This window comes from Podarcis raffonei, chromosome 13 (genome assembly GCF_027172205.1).
Source record: "Podarcis raffonei isolate rPodRaf1 chromosome 13, rPodRaf1.pri, whole genome shotgun sequence".
In the NCBI taxonomy this organism is placed as follows: Eukaryota; Metazoa; Chordata; class Lepidosauria; order Squamata; family Lacertidae; genus Podarcis; species Podarcis raffonei.
The window spans coordinates 40396257-40419156 of NC_070614.1; the positions used below are offsets into that span (position 1 = coordinate 40396257).

The following is a 22900-nucleotide window of genomic DNA, read 5'->3' on the forward strand; positions in this document are numbered from 1 at the left end:
GAGTCTCCTAAATGGCCAAGCAGCTCTCTTAGCTTTGAGCAGCTGCCACCCCACATCTTTGCCGAGCTGGTCCAAGATGTTCTGCCACCTGAGGCACAGCAGCAAAGGCTCCCCTCAAAAGCCAAAGGGGGTGAAGCAAAGTATCCCAAAGCCAGTTAGCCCCTGAGGCTGAAAACCACAGGAGCTTAGGTAAAAATCTAAAATCAAGTAGCTCAAAAAGTTACTGCCTCTTCTTTACCACGTCCAAAACTGGCGGCCTTGCTGTCTCATGCTCCACAGCGGTGCCAGGAGCCCTCAGCAACTGCCTCCCCTCACTAGGCCTTACTTCCCTTTCCCAGAAGGTGCTTATATTCTCTTCTCTTCCATCCCCAGGCTCCCACCCTGCGGTTCTAGCCCGCTATTAACTTTCCTGCAAGATAATCCAGCCCCCAACCCCCCTGCTCAAAAGACAAGACCCCTCAGAAATGGAACCCAGGCGTCCTAGCTGGGGAGATCAGGAGGCGATTTCTACGGGCTGCTTGCTTTATTACCCTGTAACGCCCCCCCCCGCGCCCTATAGGGTGGGATGGGGGACCGAGTGTTTGGGGGGCAAGTTCCAGCGCGGTGGCCCCCCCTGCCGCGCGATACGCTGTGGGGCGAGGGGGGGCGTCTCCATCCTTCCTGCCCGAGCCTCGGATCCCCTTTGCCATAAATGGTCACCGCAGCGGCAGCGGCGGCAGCAGCGGCGGCGCGGCAGTCGAGCGGGGCTGCGCTCCGGGAAGGCGCGTCACTGGGGCGGGGGCCGCCCAGCAGCCAGCTACCGGCCCCGGAGTCCGGGACCCAGCCCGCGCCCGCCCGGGATGGACGATCTGGGTAAGGAGAGCCGAGAGGGAGCTCCGTCCGCGCCCCCCCCGACTACCCCATCTCCCTCCGCCCTCCTCGCGCTCTTTCGCGCATTCCTTTTCTTTCCTCCTTCTTTCTTTCTCCTTTTCTTCCGCGCTCCCTCTTGTCTTTCTCTGTGACAGTTTTTCCTTCTTGCATGCAGTCTGGCAGCAGTTCTTGACCCAAACCGATCTCCTTGCTTCCCATGTTGTCTGCCTGCCTGTCGAATTGCCCCCCTCCTCTTTTTCTTCCTTCCTTTCTTCTTTTCACTTACTACTCTCGTTGAGGGTTTGGGTGGTTTTTGTGCGCGCGATCCCCTCCTTCATTCATCTTGCCATATTTCCTTTAGACGCTCCTTCTGTCTGACTTTTTTGCTGTCCCCTTTTGTCCAACTCTCCCTCCTCCCGTCACTTCTTTTAATGCTCCTGCTACTGTGGGAAACACCCTTTGTGCCAGATGCTGTACACCCCCCACCCCACCCCCCGGCAATGGATTCTTGTACAGTCTTTGTGCTGTGCTGTTTTTGCAATAACTTTCTTTCACTCTTTACAAAAAGAAAGAAATGAAATCCCCTGTTGGCTGTTCCTCGCATTCTGCGGGCCCTTTCACACATTACGTGAGAACAAACCCTGGTTTAACCTCTGAAATGACGGATTGCCCATTCTGGGCTCTCCTGATGGAAGAGTGTGTGTACTTGTGTCTGATACACGTGTCTGCAAGCACACAAATTCCTATTGCAGCCTGACGCCTGTGGCCTTCATTTAACATTTTCAAGTGTGCAAAAGTAATGTGTGAACTGGCACTTTATTCCTTGTGCCTGCTTTCACCCCCCCCCCCATTTCTTTCTCTGACACCTCCTTGTCTTCCTCCTTCCATCCCTTGCCACTCCTATTATCTCCCTCTTTTCCCTGAATGCCCCTCCCTGTCTCTCTCCCCATATCCTTGTAGCTGGCAGGGCGGGTGTCGAGGGTGGGGGGGGGGGGGAGAGGCTGCGTTTCCTCAGCCCTTCCCATCCGGAGAAGGAATGTATTTCTCAGCGTATTCCTGTGGCTTTGCGGAATAGCTGAACAGCGGCTCGACGCCAGGGGAGAACAAGGGTGCTTTGCAGTCCTCTCTTAACTTCTCCAGCACCCCGCTGACATTGACTGCAGCTGCCTCAGCTAGGCAGGAAAATGGGGGGGGGGGGCTCCTCCGCACCCCAGCATTCCTGGGAGAAAAGAGTTGCAGCAGAGAACTCAGAAATCTGAGGTCCTCATCCACTCCCTTTACTTCAAACTAGATCAGAGACTAAGGCCACATCTGCATCACACCTTTAAAGCAGGATTTTGACACTTAAAACAGTCATTGTTCTCTCCCATGAGGAATCCTGGAAAGTATAGTTTGTTTAGGGTGCTGGAGGTTGTTAGGAGAGCCATTCTTCCCTGCACAGAGTGGCAACTGTCAGAGGCCTGCAGCAATCAATCCTTTCCCCCCAGGGAACTCTGGGAATTGTAATGTGGGGGGAATAGAGGGGTCTCCTAGCTACTCTCTGCAGCCTTAACAAACTACAGTTCCCATGAGACTCTGGAGAACGCCATGGCTGTTTAAAGTGGAACCATAATGCTTTAAATGTGTGGATACAAGTGTGGATGTATCGGACAGGGGTTTCCAGACTGTCCACAACCACTTGAAAATAGTGGCGGACTGCTTAATGATATTTCTGTCTGTTGCTGCAATTTTAATGTGCTGTGCTAATTGCTGCATGGTTTCTAATTGCATTTCAAATTGCTTTTATTTCCCATTTTGTATTTTATTGTTATACAACTTTAATCCCACAGAATACAATTCCACAGAATACAATTCCACAGAATACAATCCCACAGAATCCCACAGAATACAACCCCACAGAATACCAAATGCAATAGTACCATACAATATAAAAAGAAGCAATAAGTAAAATTAAAATCCAATATCAATATTCAGTGCACTGCACCCGCTGTTCCTGGCTGCTGCTCCTGCTGCTCTTGACAGACTCGCAGTGGACCATCTGAGCAACATTAATGGATGACTGGTGGCCTGTGGACCACAGTTTGGGAACCTCTGGCCTAGGGCCCAAGAGCCAGGGCCCGCCCAAGATGCTTTGCTGCCTGGCACTGCCCCACGGCGTTCCACATAAAGTAGCTGACCAGACTGGTAGCTGAATCTTCCACTGGTATGTGGGGCAGCTCCCTCCACTTTTCCTGAGGCCTGCAGGGTAGCATAGGGAGCAGGCGGCTGGCCTTCCGTGCAAGACTCACACCTCTGCCTAACACTTTGCAGTTGCTTCCTGTTTACCAGAAACGTCCGCCTGAAGTTGCTGCCTCATTCTGCCTAATGGCAGGACTGGCTCTTCTCAGAAGTGCCTGCTGTGGGTTCCCCCTCTTGCCTCCAGTTTCCTCACAATGCTGGGAACAGAAACTCCCCACAGATATGTGGTGAACAGGCAAAGGAACACCTCTTAGTGCATTAAAACACACACCTCATGGAACCCAGGAGCTCTGGCTGCCACCAAGCCACCATCTTCTTTTATAATCCCTCTCCCAGTTGGTTTATTTTCAAGGGGCAAATTTGTGGAGCAATTCATCCTCCAATTGCTGCTCAGCTGCCAACTGATAGGAAAGCCAGGGTGAGAGAGCTCAACCCAGGGCAGTTTCGCTCTCTTGTGTGGGCTGAAGAAGATCATATAACACGGATTGGCCACACTTAAACTGTTGACTTTGGACTTATGTGCAAGGGGGTGTTGTACAAAGACTGCTCAAAGAAGCGATGGAGCCCTGTGTTTTCCAGGGAGCACATGTGAGGAGAGCTATTTCCTAATCTCTATACCTCCCATTTCAAGGAGGTCATGTCCGGTTTTGAGTGCCGGTTTCCTGTTGCAGAGACAGATCTGATTCAGGTGGGAAGAAGCCCACCAGGAAGTTCTCCTAAGGCAGCCCTGTAAGCTCTCCAGGCGGCCTTGGGCCTATGATAGTCTTTCAGGCCTGGCCCACCTCGCAGGATTGTCCTGCCATTTAAATGCTTGAAGCTTCTTGGAGGAAGGGTGGCTAAAACATGCAAGGAACAAAGAAACCGAAATAAACAGCAGCTGTGCGCATTAGTGGACAGACTCCTTGTTTGTGTGTGTTTAGATTTGTCAGCTTCAAGCACAGAAACGGCTTTCTTGTGGATTAATCAGTAGTGAGCGTTGAGAGGTGGCGCTCCTCTTTGATTCCATCTGCTGGCTCCGGGGTGAAGCATCAGTGCTCCGAGGGAGGTTATGGCTGCGTGTCGGCTCTTCCCCCTCTCCTCCCCGCCCTGCTCCCAGTCCCCATGTCTCTTATCCTCCCCTCTTGTATGTTACATTCCTGTGTCTCTCCCTCTGTGGTTTGCTTCTCAGCTTTAGACACATTTCTGTGCTGTGACATCAGCCAGAGAGGGGCGGGAGGCAAAGTTGAGAGAGTGAGAGGAAGAAAGGAAGGAAGGAAAGAAAGGAGAGAGAGAGATTTCCCCCCTTTCCCTTATTCTATGCTCACACACTCCAGCAAACAGCTGGAATAACAGTTAAAGATCCACTCTTTCTAATTATGCTCTCCAAATCCCTCTCCTTCTGACACCCCCTCCTCTTTTTGGCCTGAGATGACCTCTGGAAGAAGAGGCACACTCAGGCTTGAGCAAGCTTACTGGGTGAATTTACTGGAGATTTGGTGAAGGGAGCAAGAGGGCTGTGTGTCAGGGGCAAGGGGTGGGAGGGGATGGGTGGTGATAATAATAATAATAATAATAATAATAATAATAATAATAATAATAATGTGACTGTCTCTGCATGGGGAAGGAACTGACTGTAGCCTCAGATCCACTAGACTAGATGATCCATAGCAGAATTGCTGGACCCTCTTGGGACATTTTCTGGCTTCAAAAGGATCTGTGTGTTCTGCTCCAAATGTGCATTAAAATAGATGGTTAGGGATACAGAAAAAGGATGTTGAAAGATGGAGATCCAGCGCAGATCTGGGAAAAGACCCACTGGAGGGGGAATCAATTATTATGGAGGTTTATTTGACACCACAAAGGCCTGAGTTTTAAGAGGACTTCTGAATGGCTGTTCCAGAAATGCTGGCTGTCCCTCCAATGGGAGAGCATGGCTTGGAAGGGATCCATTATAATTATAGCCTGTGTGGTCAAAAGAGCATGCCGGCTGGGAGGGATCAGGAATCCACAGGGTCAGATTAGAAGGGGATCCCTGGGAGCCAGTTGCTTGGGGCTTTGAAGCAAACAATCTGGAGGGAAGATGTGTGTGTTGTGCGTCCAGGAATACATTTGGGTTGCACGTGTGAATTTAATTATGAAACCGGGGCATTTAATTAAATGGGAACATTGCAATAATTAGGAATGTTAAAAGGAAAAAAGAAGATTTGGCCAGCAATAATACAGACTGTCCTGACTTGGTGGTTTTGTAATAACATTTGCTGCTTTGTTGTTGTCGGCCCAAGTGCTGCTAACATTTATTCTGTAGCATCTGCAGTGTGTGCTGGAGTCTTGGCTGGACCCAGGAGTGGTACAGTCCCAGCCTTAGATAGAGCCAATGTATTAAAGCAAATGGACTGGGCGAATGGGATGGAGGGGACTTCATGGAGGGGACCTCCACAGGCTTCAGACTACAACTGCCATCAGGTTGCGGGTGGCGAGGGGCACCTTGTCAATATCTTTATTATTCCAGGACTGCCGACTGGCGTTGGGCGCACTTGAGAACCATGTCGGCCTCTTGTTTATATAGACGCTGGCTCCTGGCATCTTGGGACAAGCTGGCTGAGACCAGGAGGATGAACAGACTTCTTGTCCCAGATGCACATCTGATCTGCCGCAGATGGTCTGTTGGGTTTAGGGAACTCAAAAAGGCCTCTGTGGTGGACATCTCACTCTGGGTGGGAAAATTGCAGGGAGGGGGTCTTTTGTACAAAAGAGTGATTGTGCGGGAAGGCCAAGCAACTTTGCCTGCAGTTGAAACGGAAAGTTTAAGTCTCTGTGGGCAAGAAGGCTTGATGGAAAGCAACAAACTTGTAAGCCCATGCAGGGAGAATTCAATGCTGAGGTCAAAATTTCCTGGGCTTGTCCCAAGAACGTGGTTTAAATTCTAAGGCTTTGACCCTGTGAGGAAGGCTCTGAGCATGTGCAAGAAAACTACATCCCTTTAGCTCTGAACAATACATCAACTTCAGCCTACCTCACAAGGTTGTTGTGATTCTTAATCTCAGGGTTGTGGGTTTGAGCCCCATGTTGGGTAAAAAAAATCCTGTATTTGGTGAGGGCCCTCATACTGCCCATCAGTCTCTCTCCCTGCAGATTAATAATAATAAATACAGTATAATCCAGGCATAGGCAAACTCGGCCTCCAGATGTTTTGGGACTACAACTCCCATCATCCCTAGCTAGCAGGACCAGTGGTCAGGGATGATGGGAGTTGTAGTCCCAAAACATCTGGAGGGCCAAGTTTGCCTATGCCTGGTATAATCCCTGGGTTCTTTAGTGGTTGTTGTCAGGGGGAACGGTTTGAACCAGGATGCTTTGAGTTCTTTCGGATGAATGAGGACTAGCGACTTTAGCCTTATAGGCACTGGCTATTTCAGAACCTTAGCTGGGTTCTTTTTCTTTATGTCAGTCAGAACTAGAGGGCTGGAGAAAAGAAAATGACCAATCTGCTTTGTGTTGCTTCATGAGAAGGCCTCTCTGTGTGCTTTATTACACACACAAAAAGCACAAAAATAAATAATTGGATTTCAGAGCATAGGATGGTTCTGGGGGAAGTCAACCACATTTTAATCCCATTGAAATTAAAGGGTTTTGATTAAGCTCCACTAATTTTAGTGAGACTTAGGCTGCAATCTTAACCATGTTTACTCAGAAGTAAATCCCCGTGGATTCAGTGGGGCTTGCTCCCATGTAAGTGGCGTTAGAATTCCTTTGGATTCCGCCTAGGCTCTGAAGGCGCCTACGTGCCCACTTCGCTCAAGCAAAGCAGCTCTGGGTCTGATCAATGCCTGGCTATGGGAGCTTGCCTGGCCATTCTGCATAGGCCACTCTAAGCTCTGCGGAGTCAATGACTCATAAACAAACAGGCATTTCTTTCGGATCTGTCATCCAGCCCACTCCTCGTATCTTCTCTGAAGTTTGCTGGGACGTGACACTATCTGAGTGCGCAAATCCTGCTGATTTGTACCAGGGAGAATGCTAAATTTCCTGAGAAAGCACCGTATCCCTTCCGGTGAGGAATGCGATTGCAAGAGGGAAAGGGACAAAGTTCAGAGCACATGCTTTGCATGGTTTGATCCTCAGCATCTCTAGTTAGGGCTCTTTCCTGAAACCCTGGAGAGCTGCTGCCAGTCAGTGTCAACAGTATTGAGGTAGATGGACCGATGGTCTCACTCTGCATAAGCTTCCTGCTGTGGGCATAGCCTAGGTTGGATCCTATTGATCTGCTGTTGGTTGGTTGCCATTCTCTTTTAATAAAATGCTTTAGGAGCTGCGCACGCCTCCTCTCTTGTGCAGGAGTGCACCTCGATATCTAGATTAAAAGGAAAAAAACCCAGGGCAAACAGTGTCAAGTCTATCCTCTTGCTGTAAGACTATCCTTCCCCATCAATATATGCAGAGAGGGCATTGGACTGTGGCAAGTATAGAACCAGTCAGGATGGTATTATAAGGGGATCATGTACCTTAGGCCCAATCAGGGCCAATATAGAAAAAGGACGCAATAGATGGTTGCTTAAATAATGTAAATTCAGGCCTTGCTTCCTTTTCAGTATTAAACACAAGGAAAAGCCAGCTGCTGGCTTGCTTGCTTGTGTTTCTGAGACAGTAGGCCTGGCCGGGGGGTGGCCTTGCAGCTTATTTTGGGGTCTTGCAGGCTAACTTTAGCATTCTCCCTGCACATTTGGCTGCTGGATGCTGGAAGAGGAGAAAACCAGAGACTTCTGTCTCTCCCCAGATTTTACTAAAAGAGGGTTATTCTAGGGGGAACTTTCCTTGGTGTGTTTGTGTGGAGGGAAGGTTCAGATTGCGTTGAAAGGACTGGTTGCCGTGCTCGGCATTATTACCATTCCAGAAGACACTTGTGGCTACCTGTGGCTACCGAGGCCTCTGAACACCCATTGTGCAGAATCACAACTGGGGGGAGTTGTTATCAGGCCTTGCTTGCAAACTTCCCATTGACATCTGGCTGGCCACTGTGAGAACAAGATGGTTGGATAAATAGTATGGACAAGGGAGGAATTCAGTTCAGTTTGCAGTGAACCTACCTAATTCACACTTCCCAAAACTGTATACGAATCAAAACACAGCCATTCTTTGAAATTTGCACTGCTCCAAATTTTGCAATGGAGCTCTCCAGCCAAGTCATGGGTGCAAAACTCCATATATTTAGGAGGTGCTTCAAAATGAATATATGAGTGAAAATCATGTACAATATATGGGGGGGGATTGGCCTGCCAAAAATGTGTCCTTTTGGGCAAAATTGCATTCGAAAACTAGGAGAAAATTGCACTAAATGCTGGTGAAGTTTCGTGAGGATTAACCCCCCCCCCGCAAACGGATGAAGAAATGTGCGGAACTAAACTTAAGAATGGGAAACTGAGAAACTGAAAGAAACTATAACTGTTATGTTTACTGTTATGAGCCTTTGGACAGATCTAGCAGGGCTCCTTTAAAGTCCTTATATTGGGGGCGGGGGGGCAGTGGCATCGCTCAGAATGAGGATTCTTGCCTTTTCTGCTTAGAGAGCTGGAATTGGTAGTGATCCTCCCCCCTCTGCCTCTTCCTCTCCCCTACTCTGTCCCTCATGTTTACATCAAAGCCTCCCCAGGTCTCCCCACATTCCTAGAATGCCCCCTTCCTGACTTCCTGCCTGCCCTTTCCCGCTATTCCCCCCATTCTCAACCTGCTTCATCTCTTTCCGTACTAGATGCTCTCCTGGCTGATCTGGAGACGACAACCTCCCATATATCCAAACGCCCCGTCCTGCTTACCGACTCCGGAGGAGCCCACCCCAACGGGCTGAGCCAAGACGGGACCCCAGACCCCAAGCCAACTCCTCCACCGTACAACAACCCTCAGCAGCAGGTAAGCATTTGGGGAGGTTAAGGAGGGGGCAGAGGAGCTCTGTGGGGCAATAGACCTTAGCCCAGGGAGTGGCTCCCTCTCATTAGCATCTGTGCTTAACCATAACTTGTTTGAAGGGAGGCAAAAGGTATTATGGGAGGAAAGGAAACAAGCTGACTGGCATTGCCATTGAGTTATGTATGTAGCTGCTGCTTTGGGAATACATTTGTACCTCGGACGTTGAACGGAATCCGTTCTGGAAGTCCGTTCGACTTCTAAAACTTTCAGAAACCAAGGCGCAGCTTCCGATTGGAGTCCATGTTGGACGTTTGGGTTCCAAAGAATGTTCGCAAACTGGAACACTCACTTCTGGGTTTGCGGCATTCGGGAGCCAAAACATTCAGGTCGCAAGGCATTAGACTTCTGAGGTATGACTGTAAACACTCTTGTTTGTTTCTTTAAAGGAACAGAACATCTGTCCATAAAAATAATGATCATTTATTTGAATGCTGCCTTGCCATAGTAAATCCTGCTCAAGGCAGCTCATGACACAAAGAAAAATGATATGATTCACTAAAGCTCCAAAATATAACAAAATTTTAATGCTCAAAAAAAAGTTGATGAGAACATTTCACTGAGAAATATACAATAAAAGTAAGCATTAATTAATTAATCTTATCTAAATGAGCCCAGGGTGGCAAATGACCAATGATAAAAAAATTAAAGTTTCTTAAAACAACTCCGGTGCAGATGCAGTCTGGGGAAAATCTTAGCTCAAAAGGCCTTGCTGAAAGAGGAAGGTCTTCAGTAGGCACCAAAGAGATATCAGAGATTGTGCTTGTCTGTTATTCATGGGGAGGGAATTCTAAAGGAAAGGTACTACAAAAAGGATTACTGAATTCTTACATCCTGAGGAACTGAACTCCTGATTAGGTGGTATCTGCAAGAGCGCAGTGGCTGATTGGGTGAGATGTTGATAGCGGGGGTGTCTGATTGCTGGCTGTGGTGGTGGCCTAGTGGTCACAACTACCCTACTGAAAAGCTTCTTTGGGGAGGAGCTGAGTTAGTGATGCTGTTAATTCCCAGCCAATCAGCACTGTGCACAGCCTCAAACACACAGCTCCAGTTTTCTCCCCCTGAGCTCCATCATTGTTTGTACTTCATGGTAAACTATAATTAATGGCTTTCCATGATCACACCTTTCTGGTCTGTTTGTCTTCTGGGCTCCTCCTGGGAGGAAACAAGCCATGATCTCTGGCTTAGCATTACCAGGGGTCAATGTTTATTTCTCTCCCAGCAAACCAGTCACACTTAATTCTTAGCTTACCGATATCTGTTTCAGATGTACTGCTAAGCCATGAATCGTGGTTTGCTTCTTCTGTGTACCATCATGGTAAACCATTAACTATGGTTTATTTACTGTGACATGAGAACTATGGTTTATTTACTGTGACGTGAGGGAACTCAAACATGGCTTTGCCACAGGAATGGGGAACCCTTTTCAGACTGAGGGCCACATTTCCTCCTGGGTCACATTCCAGGAGCTGCATGACAGGGACAAAAATGGACAGAGAAACAAATGCGAATTTTTACCTGTGTACAGTAGGCAAGTTTTACCAACGCTCCTGCACTTATCTGTTGAAAAAAGCAAGAGGCAAGATCAAAGTTCAAGGACACATTCCAGCCAGGCAAAACCACCCACGGAGGGTACACATTAGGGCTGGTCATAGGTGGGACCTGGGGAGAGGGGTGTGGCCAAAGAGGAGCCTGCATAGAGTCCCAAGGACCACACAGAGAGGCCAGGAAGGCCGCATTTGGTCCATAGGCCTGATACTCCTCACTCCTGGTTTACCAGAATGTGTGACCTGGACTAGTATGTCTAAACAAAATGTGCACTTCTGCAGTGAGCTCACCAACCAAATGATGCACAGCTGTATGTATGACTTGAGGCAGGCTTAACTCCCCAAATACATCCTTTGTCCCACTGATCAAGATTTTGCAAGTTTCAGGAACAGGATAAGAACCCAGATGAGCAGCGCTCCCTTTTCCTTGCTGCTTCCAACACTCTAGAAAGAAAGAAAACTGTCCATCTCTAGATGTTTTGTCTTTGCATGTGGATTATTCAGAGGCTTCATGTTCTTCTAGTTAGTCTGTGTCTGTCCAGATGCAAACTCTTTCCTCTGCTTTTACAACCTCCATCTCCACCTTTTAATCTCAGGCTGGGACCACAGCCATGCCGGTAGACCCATTTCCAGCATCAACCATGCAGGGCGGAAATGACAAGGAACACCTGTACAGGTAAACAGTGGGTTGTTTTGTGGGGCCTCTCTGCATGCACATGAGAGAGGGCTTATGTCCCTAACGTTACCTTGTCTGTGTTTAGGGGAACCATTTCCCCATTTCCTCAGCCGTTTCCTCAAATAAGGTGAAAGCATGACTTTTAAATGCAAGGAAGGGAAACAGTCTGGCGAGGTGGTTATGAGAGGGGCAGGAGAACAAAGATGTGGGGGTGTGGGACCAGGGAAATAAGCTGTGAAAGGAAGGTGACTTTTTTTATTTAAGAAAAGATGGTGGAGGAAAATCCTACGAACCACAGTGTCTGTGGCAGGGAAGTTTTGTAATGTTTGATGCCTTATTGTGTTTTAATTTGTTGGAAGCTGCCCAGAGTGGCAGTCAGATGGGCGGAACAACAGCAGCAGCAGCAGCAGCAACAACAACAATAACAATAACAACAACAGTGGTGCATTTCCCAGATGTTGTTGGACTACAACTCCCATCACCCCTGGCCATTGGCCTTGCTGGCTGAGGCTGATGGGAGCTGTAGTCCAAGAACCTGGCACCTTCATTACACATCTCTTTAGGCGCCAGGCGAAACCATTTATAACCAGGCCCAGTGCAACCAAACTGGTTACGCTCCCCTAAATGTGCCTCTGATCAGGGACTGGGACTGGGGAGAGCTGCGGTTGCATCTCAGGCGCTGTTTCCCAGAGGCATCTGGTTGGCCACTGCGAGAACAAGATCCTGGCCTAGATCCAGCAGGCCTCTTGCTTATAATCTTACATAGTGTGTGCCGTTCCTCCTATTGCTACAGCTCTTTGATGGGAGAAGTGGCGAGCATCAAAATCCCCCTTCCAATATCAGAAACACCTTTTTCTCTGGCCCTTAACCTGGCCCGATTTGGAGGACCACAAGCACCAGGGTGTGGGAAGCTGTGAGGAGCAAGAAATACAACGAGGAGTTTGGCCTCCTTGGGAGCTGTGCCCAGCTCCCCTGGCCTCCTTCCAGAGCATCCATTAAGCAGAGGGATCCTATAAATAGCTGCCACCCTTCTGCCTCCCTTTTACTGCTCCGTCCTTCCCCATCTTTCTCTGGAGTGGAGGGATGCTGCATCTTCCTCCTTAGGGTGGGGTGTGTGTGTGAGAGAGAGAGTCCTGAGCTCTCCTTCCCCCACCCCCACCTCTCTCTAATGTATCCCATCTCTTTCTCTCTCATGCGGGTGCCTCTTCCAGCACGGTCTGCAAGCCTCGCTCACCCAAGCCCAAGGAAGGGGCCCCTCCGCCCTTCTCCTCCTCCAGCGGCGTGCTCGGAGCGGGACTTTGTGAACTGGACCGGCTCCTGCAGGAACTCAACGCGACCCAGTTCAACATCACAGGTATGGCAAGTGGGGTATGAAATGGTGCTTGGGGGGTGGATTTCCAGAGAGAGAGAAGGAGAGAGAAGCGAAGACTCTAATGGAACAGTGAAAGAAATTATTTATCTGTTGTGTGTGCATGCATTTCTCACTCGCTGCCACGAGAAGATGCTAGTGTAGGTTTAAAAACACAAACCACAATGGGGAACGTAAGAAGCTGCCTTATTCTGAGTCAGAGGCATGGTGCATCAACTCAGCACCTCCTACACTGGCTGGCAGCAGCTGTCCAAAATTTCAGGCAAGTGGTATTCCTACCTGGAGGTGCTGGGGTTTGAACCTTGGGTTTTTTGAGCACAAGGCACTGAGCTCCTACAGCCCTTCCCCATTGGCAGCTTTAAACAGAGCCTCTGTGTATAAGTTGTGGCATACCTCTGCTGGCAACCGGTAACAAGGAACGACTGCTGCAGTCTGCGGTCTGTGAGTTTCTCAGGCTGGCCATGAATTGTTGGACCAGGAGGATTTCCTCTTGTGTTCTTAAATATCCCTTGGAGCTGATTTATCCTGCCTGCCAGGGTCCCTTTCTAATCTCCAGTGTTTGAGAGCAGGCAACGGTTGCCCTTGCTCAGAGGCATTGCATTGTTTTCATTTAGCAATGAGGTCACACACTCCAAGCTTTGGCACTGGCTCAGGTCCCGATTTGTTGTGACTCAGATGAAGCCCTGAGGGTGACGTTCTCTGCTCCCCTTAGGCCTTGCACCTCGTCTCTCCTAATGAAGCTCTCTCCCTTCAACCCTGTCGGGATGATTGGACCAGCCCCCCTGTTTTTGACAAGCAGCCCACAGTTTGCTCTGGGTGTCCTGTGCTCTCAGCATTCTTTGTTGGGCTACAACTCCCATCGTTCCCTGACCACTGGCTAAGCTGGTCTGGGATAATGGGATTTGTAGTCCGACAACATCTGGGGAACAAAGCTTGAAGGACGCTGTAGCTGAGTGATGTCTCTTGCACGCTAAGTTTGGGAGCAGTAGGGGTTGGCCTCATAAGCTGTGGGGCCCCGTGGGGCTCTTGCTATTTCCTGCAACGGAGCACAACATTGCAGGTTCCACTTGTGCCATGTGCTTTGTTCCTTTGTTCCTGCATGAGGCGGCCAGGTCCCAACCTGAGGCAGACCACAGGGCAGATATTTCTAGCCACTTTCTGCCGCTCTGAATTAGCCGTCTGAGGCAGCTGCCTCACTCTGCCTCTTGGGAGGGCAAGCCCAGGCTGTGAGGTAAAACTGGACCCCACCAGCTACAGCAGGAGATTGACAGAGGGGGCAGGTCTGCAGAAGCTGCATCTTCTACCTTTTTAAAGACAGTGTAAGCGGAAACTCCTGGTGATACCTGGCTGGTTTTGTTATTATTATTTATCCACTCAGTTTATGAATTATTATTATTATTATTATTATTATTATTATTACCCCACCCATCTGGCTGGGTTTCCCAGCCACTCTGGGCGGCTCCCAACAGAATTAAAAGCACAACAGAACATCAAACATTAAAAACTTTCCTAAACAGAGCTGCCTTCAGATGTCTTCTAAGAGTCAGATAGTTGTTTATTTCCTTGACATCTGATGGGAAGTTGTTCCACAGGGTGGGTGCCACCACTGATAAGGCCCTCTGCCTGGTACCCTGTAATACGCCCCTAAGCGACTTACAAAGCTTTGAAAACATAAAGAGTGATATCAAATCCAAAAGGCAAGAGGCAAAATACCGCATTTTTCGCCCTATAGGATGCACTTTTCCCCCTCCAAAAATGAAGGGGAAATGTGTGTGCGTCCTATGGGGCGAATGCAGGCTTTCGCTGAAGCCTGGAGAGCGAGAAGGGTCGGTGCGCACAGACCCCTCTTGCTCTTCAGGCTTCAGGAGATAGCAGCCTGTTCTGAGGGCTGGAGTCGGGGGAAGCTCGGGCTTCCCGCGCCCCAGCCCCGCGCCTGGGGGGAAATAATTTTTTCCCCTTTATTCCCCCCCCAAAAAAACTAGGTGTGCCCTATGGGCCGGTGTGCCCTATAGGGCAAAAAATACGGTACATTGCAATCAAGACAGTACAAAATCCCTAGAACAGAGGCAGTGAAACAGCAGCAGAATGCATTGCCTCACTTTCAGATGGTGAAAGGCCTTTAGGCTCATCCAAGACATGCTAAGCAGTGTGAGGGGGACACTCTGCAAATTCTCAGAGGCACTGCCACCATGTTATGGAGTGGTTCCAGTCTTTTGTGGTTCTGAGCCCTGGCCCCGGACCAAAGTGCTGCTTGAGTGCCCTTCTTGCTGTTAGAAGTGCAGCAGTGCTGCCATCTGCTGGCAAGGATGTGAAATGGCAAGTGATAAAAAGATGTATTCTCATTCTCTCTCTTCTCATCCCAGATGAAATAATGTCTCAGTTCCCAACCAGCAAAAGCCCAGGCGGAGACAAGGGCAAAGACAGGCCGGAAGAATCTATAGACGGCAGCTCCATTTCCCGGTAAGCAGATGGTTGATGGGGTAGTATGGGCGATCAATGGCAAGCAAAGGCATTGCACCAAAAGAGCTGTGCTTTAGGTCTTGGCAAACAGATGTTTGTTGCAAAATCCCATTTTCATCCCAGTGATCTATGTAGGCACAACCTGAGGCTCTCCAGGTGCTGTTGGACTCCAACTCCCATCAGCTCCAACTCCCATGACCAGCTGGTAGGGAGGATGGGAATCGGAGTCCAGAATATATCAGGAGGCCCATAGTTTCCCCAGCCTTGCCATAGAGCAGAGGTGGGGAACTGGATCTGGCGGGGGGAGGGGGCAGATTATGAATTCCCACCATCCCACCTTGTGGGCCAACACTGACAGGTGGGCGGGGCCAGAATGGTGTCAGGTGACTGACAGCTGCCAAAGTTCCAAGGGGCTCAGCTGATCATTGCTTACACAGAGGCCTTTGAAGTCCTCTTGCATTTTTCTTCTGCTGGTGGTTACAGCAGGTTCCTTCGAAGGCAGACTTCTGGCCCCAGCAGGGATTCTTGTCAGCTGATCAGCACCAAGAGGGAGCCTTGCTTGCAAAGGAACAATTGGGGGCTCACTTTAAGCTCCCGGTTGGTTACTTTGCAACCACGTCCATACCTGATGCCACATTTGGTGCCAGGTCATGTGGGTGTGGTTTAAGGGGAGTGGCTTCATGGGCCTAATTAGGCCTCTGGACCACTGCTGTGCGGCTAGGATTGCCATATTTCAAAAAGTAAAAACCAGGATAGTTGCTGAGTTTTCCTAAACATTTTTATTCATTCAAATCCCAAAATTGCTGAGCTTAATTTTTTTATTTTTTACAAAAACTCAAATAAATCCCATGATTTTCGGTTTGCTTGTCCCCAGATGTCACTTCTGCCTTTGAAATCCTGGATGTATGGCAGCCCTAGTACAGTTTGCCTTCTTTCTTCTACCCCACAGACATTCCTAAGATCTTAACCAGGTTCAAATGCAAACACTTTGAGTTGCTTTCACAGCATCCCAGTGAGGATGGGTTTGCTACTATATTCCCATATACAGACTACAGCTTATGGGAGAGGTGGGACCTGTTGTTGCCACTCCCTCACCTGAGAGAGAGTCTGTATCTTTCAGAGTTTCGTGGAAGGGAGAATTTTCCTGTCCCAGTACTACTGGGGTAAAGGAAGCCATGCTGGTGGATTCCCCATAGTAAAGTACAGAAGCCATCAGTGTGTCTGTAGATGGCTGCCAAAGTGGGCTTTGAGTCACTAAAATGAAGGATCTGTAAAATATCTCAGAATCAAACTGCAATTGAGAGAACTGGATCTTTGTTCATGCCCCTTGATGCTGCGTTCTTACTCTCAGGTCAACAGCTCCTCCGCCTGCAAAGCCATCGGCTACGTCTGCCACCTTAGAGCTGGACAAGCTGATGGCCTCCCTGTCAGATTTCCGGGTCCAGAGCAATGTGAGTGTGGGGCTCGGGTACCACTGGGACTGAAGAAGGGGTGGAGTGGGGTTACTTCCAGGGCTGTTCGTGATTTGGTGATAGGAACCTGCAAACACAGGGATTGTGTGCATAATTACAAACCTGAAAAGCCCAGATTTCTTTTTTTTTAAAAAAAGGCAAGGGAAGCTTTTAATATTTGATGAATTATTGTATTTTCATATTTTGCTGGAAGCCGCCCAGAGTGTCTGGGGAAACCCAGACAGATGGGTGGGAAAGAAAGAAATATTATTATTGGTGGATGAGGGGAGCAAAGGGCAAAGAGGGGACTGGAAGGAGCAGGGAGCATTTGCTGCCTTCGACAATAATGAAGTAAGATGGAGCAATGTTAAAGCTAGACACACAGGTGTGCCAAAATTCATGGGTGCTGAAACTGAGGAGGCCATTTCACCCAAATGTGCTCGATGGGATGATGGAAATTCTCCATTGGTTCGGGGCGGGAAGAGAGGAAACATTCAAAGTTGTCTGGAAATGTCTTTTTTGTGTGTGAGAAATCTCAGCTCTACCCATATCCATCTCTGACCTTCTAGCTCCCAGGAGCCTCCACCTCCACCACTGTGTCGCCCCCTCCAGCTCCTGCCCGAGTCTCCTCAGCGCAGCTGCCGGTGGTCTCATCCGTCTGCCCCAGCCCCGCTGCTGCGCCCCCACAGACCTCCCCAGCGCAGCCGAGCGGGAACCTGGACAGTATGCTTGTGATGCTGGAGTCAGATCTCAGCCGCCAAGGGATCTCCACCACTGCCAAGGGGCTGTGCGCATCCTGCCAGAAACCCATCGCAGGGCAGGTGAGTGCCGGCTGGTGGTGGAGAGCGGGCTTCTCCTTGGAGGGGTCATCAGGTGGGGCAGATAGATGATTGCCAAAGGCTGAAAAAGGGGAAAGACCAGGCTGGAGAAAGATGGATTTGGGATTAGGGAGGGACTCCTCAACCAAGTTTTTGTGTATAAAGGTAAAGGGACCCCTGACCATTAGGTCCAGTCATGGCTGACTCTGGGGTTGCGACGCTCATTTCGCTTTATTGGCCGAGGGAGCCGGCGTACAGCTTCCGGGTCATGTGGCCAGCATGACTAAGCCGCTTCTGGTGAACCAGAGCAGTGCACGGAAACGCCGTTTACCTTCCCGCCGGGGTGGTACCTATTTATCTACTTGCACTTTGATGTGCTTTCATACTGTTAGGTTGGCAGGAGCTGGGACCGAGCAACGGGAGCTCACCCCATCACGGGGATTCGAACCGCCGACCTTCTGATCGGCAAGTCCTAGGCTCTGTGGTTTAACCCACAGCGCCACCCGCTGTTTTTGGGCATGCCGTCGGCCATTTTCAAGGGCCACAGAATCTTGCCACAATTGTCACTCCCAACTTCTTTAGAAGTTCTTGGCCACTGCTGGACGTAGCATGAGAAACAGAGGTGCGCCACCCTGTGTGGTACGCATGACCTGCTCCCTCTCAAAACTTGCGAGTCCCAGAATCATCTGTCGCTACCTAAACTCAGGTGGATCTTTGCTTTCCCTGCCTCCTCTCCCCGCTCCCATTTGCCCAGGTGGTCACAGCATTGGGAAGTACCTGGCACCCTGAGCATTTTGTGTGCAGCCACTGCCAGAAGGAGATGGGGGGCAGCAACTTCTTTGAGAAGGATGGCGCCCCCTACTGCGAGAGGGACTACTTCCAGCTCTTTTCGCCCCGCTGTGGACTCTGCAATGAACCCATCCTGGACGTGAGTTACCCTAACCCTCAGCTAGTTCTTACTTCCTTACAGATGGTTGTAGAATACTGTACAGCCCTGAGAGACTCTCAGTGCCTCACAAAAGATTTGCACAAAAAAAGCATATTAAAAAAAATTATACAGGGAAATAACATCACAGTTAGAGGCAACCGAGCTTTGTGAGGCAGGAATCTTTTGTTTGATGTGGGGCTTGAACTCATAACCCTGAGATTAAGAGTCTCATGCTCTACCGACTGAGCTATTATTTCAGGGCTGGTGCACATGGTACCTTCCGGGGGTTGTTGGACTCCATCTCCCATCAGCCCCAGAAGGTGTAGCCAATGGTTAAGGATGATGGGAGTTGTAGTCCAACTACATTTTGATGCATTACATTGGCTACCCCTCATTAATTTCCTTCAGTTTCATGCTGCAAGACAGACCACCCTGAGGCATCATTTCTGTTTTATTCTTTTGTGGAGAGGGCTGCTGTTGCCTTCTTTGGTGATTCAGACCATTCTCCTAGATCTCTGGTCATTACGTGCTGCAAAAAAATTGTGCCAAATGTTCTTAAAGTACACCACTCCCCGCCCCCCGGTCCTTTTGCACTTTTACAGTTGGAGTATATCAAGAGCAATCCTTTGAACCCTAGACCAAAACTCCATTCCTCTCCCTTCCTGATGAAACCTAAAACGGCACTCCAAGCATGGGCAGTGTGTCTGAATCCAGTGTAATCCAGAAAATGTTACTGAATATGACAACAGTATACAGGGCTTGCCTGCTTTTCGTGGCACGTTTGGATTTTTGAGCAAGTGCTGTGGGCGCCGGTCAAAAAATGGCTGCCGTGGCGGCAGCATGGCACAACACAAAATGGCTGCCATGTGTGAAAGAGTGGGAGAAGAGATAGGACCACACAGTGGTATGGACATGTGGGCATGTTCCAGTCCATACAGGAACTGAACAGGAGGTGCAAATGATCTCTTGCACATTGTCATTTTTTTGGAGGGGATATTTATGGAGACCGTTTGTGGGTGCCAGAGTGGCAAGGAGACACCAAAGGGGCCAAGCCTGGGAAACACAGGCCTGTTGTGTCTAGTTTGCTGCTTTGCTGCCAAGTTGCTGTTTCCTCATTGACGCGACCTCCTTTTCCCCCCTGCCCCGCATCCACCTGACTCGTGTAGAAAATGGTGACCGCATTGGATAAGAACTGGCACCCAGAGCACTTCTGCTGCGTCAAGTGTGGGCGGCCCTTTGGGGAGGAAGGTGAGTGTTGGCGGGGCCTTAGTGAGTGGCCCCTCAAATGACGGGCGGGGAAGAAAAACAACAAAACACACTCACACACACAGAGGCATGATTAGTTTTCCTTGGAAATAGGGGATAAAGAATTATAGGCCCGTTTGTATTTTACGTGTAAGCTTACTGTAGTTTATGAGACAACATGGCTAGAGCAGAGACAGGGAAACTTCCTCACCCTGAGGGCCACATTTTTCTTGTGGGAATCCTTCCCGGGGCCGTATGCCAATTGCCTACCCTCCGACAATTCTCCACTGAAAATAGAGGACTTCCTAAGGTAAAAGCAGGACATTCAGGGGTTCGGATCAGAAACCGGGAGGGCTTCTGTGATTCCAGGACTGTCCCATGAAAATAGGGATGCTTGGAGGGTCTGCAATAGTGAACATGGCAAAAGTGTGGACAGCCCACCCCAATCCCCCATCCACGGAAACACGCGGCAATAGCTTAGTTCAAGGACCCCTTGTTGTTCCCCGCAGGCTTCCACGAGAAGGACGGGAAGCAGTACTGCCGCCAGGACTTCTACGAGCTCTTCTCCACCCGCTGCCAGGGGTGCAGCCAGGCCATCTTGGAGAACTACATCTCGGCCCTGAATGCCTTGTGGCACCCAGAATGCTTTGTTTGCAGGGTATGCATGTCCGGACAGGGGCCCTATGGCTGGCAGGGCTTCATGGGGGTGCGGGGAAGCCAATGAGGGAGGCAGCCAAGTGAGAAAGTGATGGGTTAATTAGGGCTCCACCCAAAGTCCCTCAGGGAACTTTTCCTGCAAAAATTGGTGGGTGGGTGGGTGTTGGGGATCAGCGAATGAAAATCTGGACATGGGCTGCGTTTACTCAATACATTTAAAGCACTGTGATACACTTTAAACAGCTGTGGCTTCCCCCACAGAATTCTGGGAGCTGTAGTTTGTTGTTAGGAGGCCCCTATTCCCCTCACAGAGCTACGATTTCCAGAGATGTTTAAGAATCTGTCCCTCTTCACTCTGGGGATTGTAACTCAGCTAGTGGTAGTGGGGAATAGGGGGCTGATGCTAAGGAAACCTTGCTGATGTGAACAGCAGTTGGTGGAGGGAGGCAGCTGAGATATCTGGATTTTTTTTGGGGGGGGGGATAACTTCCATTTCCCAATGCTAATTGTACTCAAGAGTAAGGTAAAGGTAAAGGTACCCCTGCCCGTACGGGCCAGTCGTGACCGACTCTGGGGTTGCGTGCTCATCTCGCTTAAGAGGCCGGGAGCCAGCGCTGTCTGAAGACACGTGCCCAGCGTGACGAAGCTGCTCTGGCGAGCCTGCACCAGCGCAGCACACGGAAACGCCGTTTACCTTCCCGCTATAAAGCGGTACCTATTTATCTACTTGCACTTAGGGGTGCTTTCGAACTGCTAGGTGGGCAGGAGCTGGGACCGAACAATGGGAGCTCACCCCGCCGCGGGGATTCGAACCGCCGACCATACGATCGGAAAGTCCTAGGCGCTGAGGTTTTACCCACAGCGCCACCCGCGTCCCTGTACTCAAGAGTAGCCCAGTTAAAATCAATGGACCTAAATTACTATTGGCCATTAGTTTCAATGGGTCTACATTGAGTAGAATTAACATTGGATCCAAACCACAGTGTCCAGGACTTGGTGTGAGATGCGAGTGGCACTGACCGTAGTGCTATCACCTCAATTGAAAATTTCTGAGAAAATCCAGCATTATCCCATTGGATTTCAAAAGAGGAATTGATTTTTAAAATAATTAAGAGCAGTTAAGAGGGATAAATTTATCCAGGCCCACCCCACCCCCAATTTGGAGGTTATTTAAAGCCACAATAACAGAAACTCATCTAGAAAGTAGGAATGGAAGCGATCAAGTCCAATAAGATATTGGCACGTGGTTTACAAGCAACAAAGCTTCTCCTCAACAGTGGAAGGTCTTGCCCAAGTGAGGAAACGAAAAGGAGCACAAATTCTGGCAAAGCAAAGTTAACAAAAAGGGAAATTGAGGACCATGCTGAAAGTGTGAGCACCAAAAATAAAAAATACACAAGATGTAGAAAACAAGATGTAGCTGGACCACTAAATAAGAGTTGTTCCCTACACAGGGGTGTGTGGCACCTTCAATGTGCATTTTTTGGCAAATGCTGAAGATGCACCTGTTTACCCTGGCCGTTGACTCCCAAGATGTGTATTTTTAGGCCCTGGCGTATTTTTGTAAGTTGTTTTAAACTATTTTTTTCACGTTGCATTTCAAATTGCTGAAACGCCTCTGCCTTTGTCCCTGCTGCAGGAGTGCTACACGCCATTTGTGAACGGGAGCTTCTTTGAGCACGCCGGCCGCCCGTTCTGCGAGATCCACTACCACAAGCAGCGCGGCTCGCTCTGTTCGGGCTGCGAGAAGCCCATCACCGGCCGCTGCATCACGGCCATGGCGCGCAAGTTCCACCCCGAGCATTTTGTCTGCGCCTTCTGCCTCAAGCAGCTCAACAAGGGCACCTTCAAGGAGCAGAACGACAAGCCCTACTGCCACCCTTGCTTCATCAAGCTCTTTGGGTGACCAGGAGGGCGCCACGGCCGCGCCATGCCCGCTACCAGCATGGGAAAAGGGAAGGCCCACCAATCCCAGCCTTTGACCAAGCCACGCCCACTGCCACACATGGGAGAGGCCTGTGCCTTATGGGTTCCACCCCGGCGGAGCCACCACACGATTGCCAAAGCCACGCCTCTAGCCAAAGGCGAGAAGCTGGACTTGTCCGCTTCTCCCACTCTACTCAGGAGCCAATCCCATCGCAGCCACGAGCAGCCAATCCTTGGCCCTCACCCCCCGTCACATGCTACTTTAAGCCACACCCACACAGCGCCAGCGCTTCAGACAGGAGGCAGTGCCTTAAGCCGCAACTCACACAAGACTAGCTGGCGATGTCATCCAGGTAGAAGGCGGGGCCATAAAGAAGCCACACCCCTCCGTTCCCTGTGAAGTCTGTTCCTGCAATGCCGTCCAGTAGCGTGTCAGAAAGAAGCACCTGAAACCCATCTCCCTACTCTCAAGCCATAAAAGCCATTCAGGTGGGAGGTGGGGGGGAAAAACCCTTTACTTCCAGGTCCTTTGGTATCTTTTACCGCTTTTGCCTTCGGGTGCAAGGTGAGGGGCTATTTCACTTCGGGGCTGCCCTAAAGCACTTACGATTGTGATCAAGTATGATCTAAAATGGTTCAACTACAAGAGGGGAGAGGCAGCAGTAACTCTGTGGCCCATCCTTCGGTGGCAGAGATTTTGGGGCGAGTTTACGTGTAAACAGCTTTGACACCACCCCAAGGGTTATATCTGTGAGCTGTCAGTGGAATTTGGGAAGATGCCTCTCTCCCTTAGTGTCCT

General features: G+C 49.7%; 1 protein-coding gene across 1 annotated transcript; it reads left to right on the forward strand.

The window, feature by feature from the left end:
* Positions 1-449: 449 nt before the first annotated feature.
* Positions 450-22900, forward strand: TGFB1I1 (transforming growth factor beta 1 induced transcript 1). The gene is made up of 11 exons (XM_053363521.1): positions 450-852; positions 8813-8970; positions 11168-11247; positions 12459-12601; positions 14980-15076; positions 16428-16527; positions 17097-17348; positions 18100-18273; positions 19440-19521; positions 20028-20176; positions 21815-22900. Exons 1-11 carry the CDS (start codon positions 465-467, stop codon positions 22079-22081), a joined length of 1890 nt encoding a protein of 629 aa, XP_053219496.1. The 5' UTR covers positions 450-464; the 3' UTR covers positions 22082-22900.

Coding starts and splice junctions, on each gene's coding strand:
- TGFB1I1 (XM_053363521.1), top strand. CDS start 465: ATGGAACCCAGGCGTCCTAGCTGGGGAGATCAGGAGGCGATTTCTACG. Junction 853..8,812: donor GCCCGGGATGGACGATCTGG/GTAAGGAGAGCC, acceptor TTTCCGTACTAG/ATGCTCTCCTGGCTGATCTG. Junction 16,528..17,096: donor ATTTCCGGGTCCAGAGCAAT/GTGAGTGTGGGG, acceptor CTGACCTTCTAG/CTCCCAGGAGCCTCCACCTC.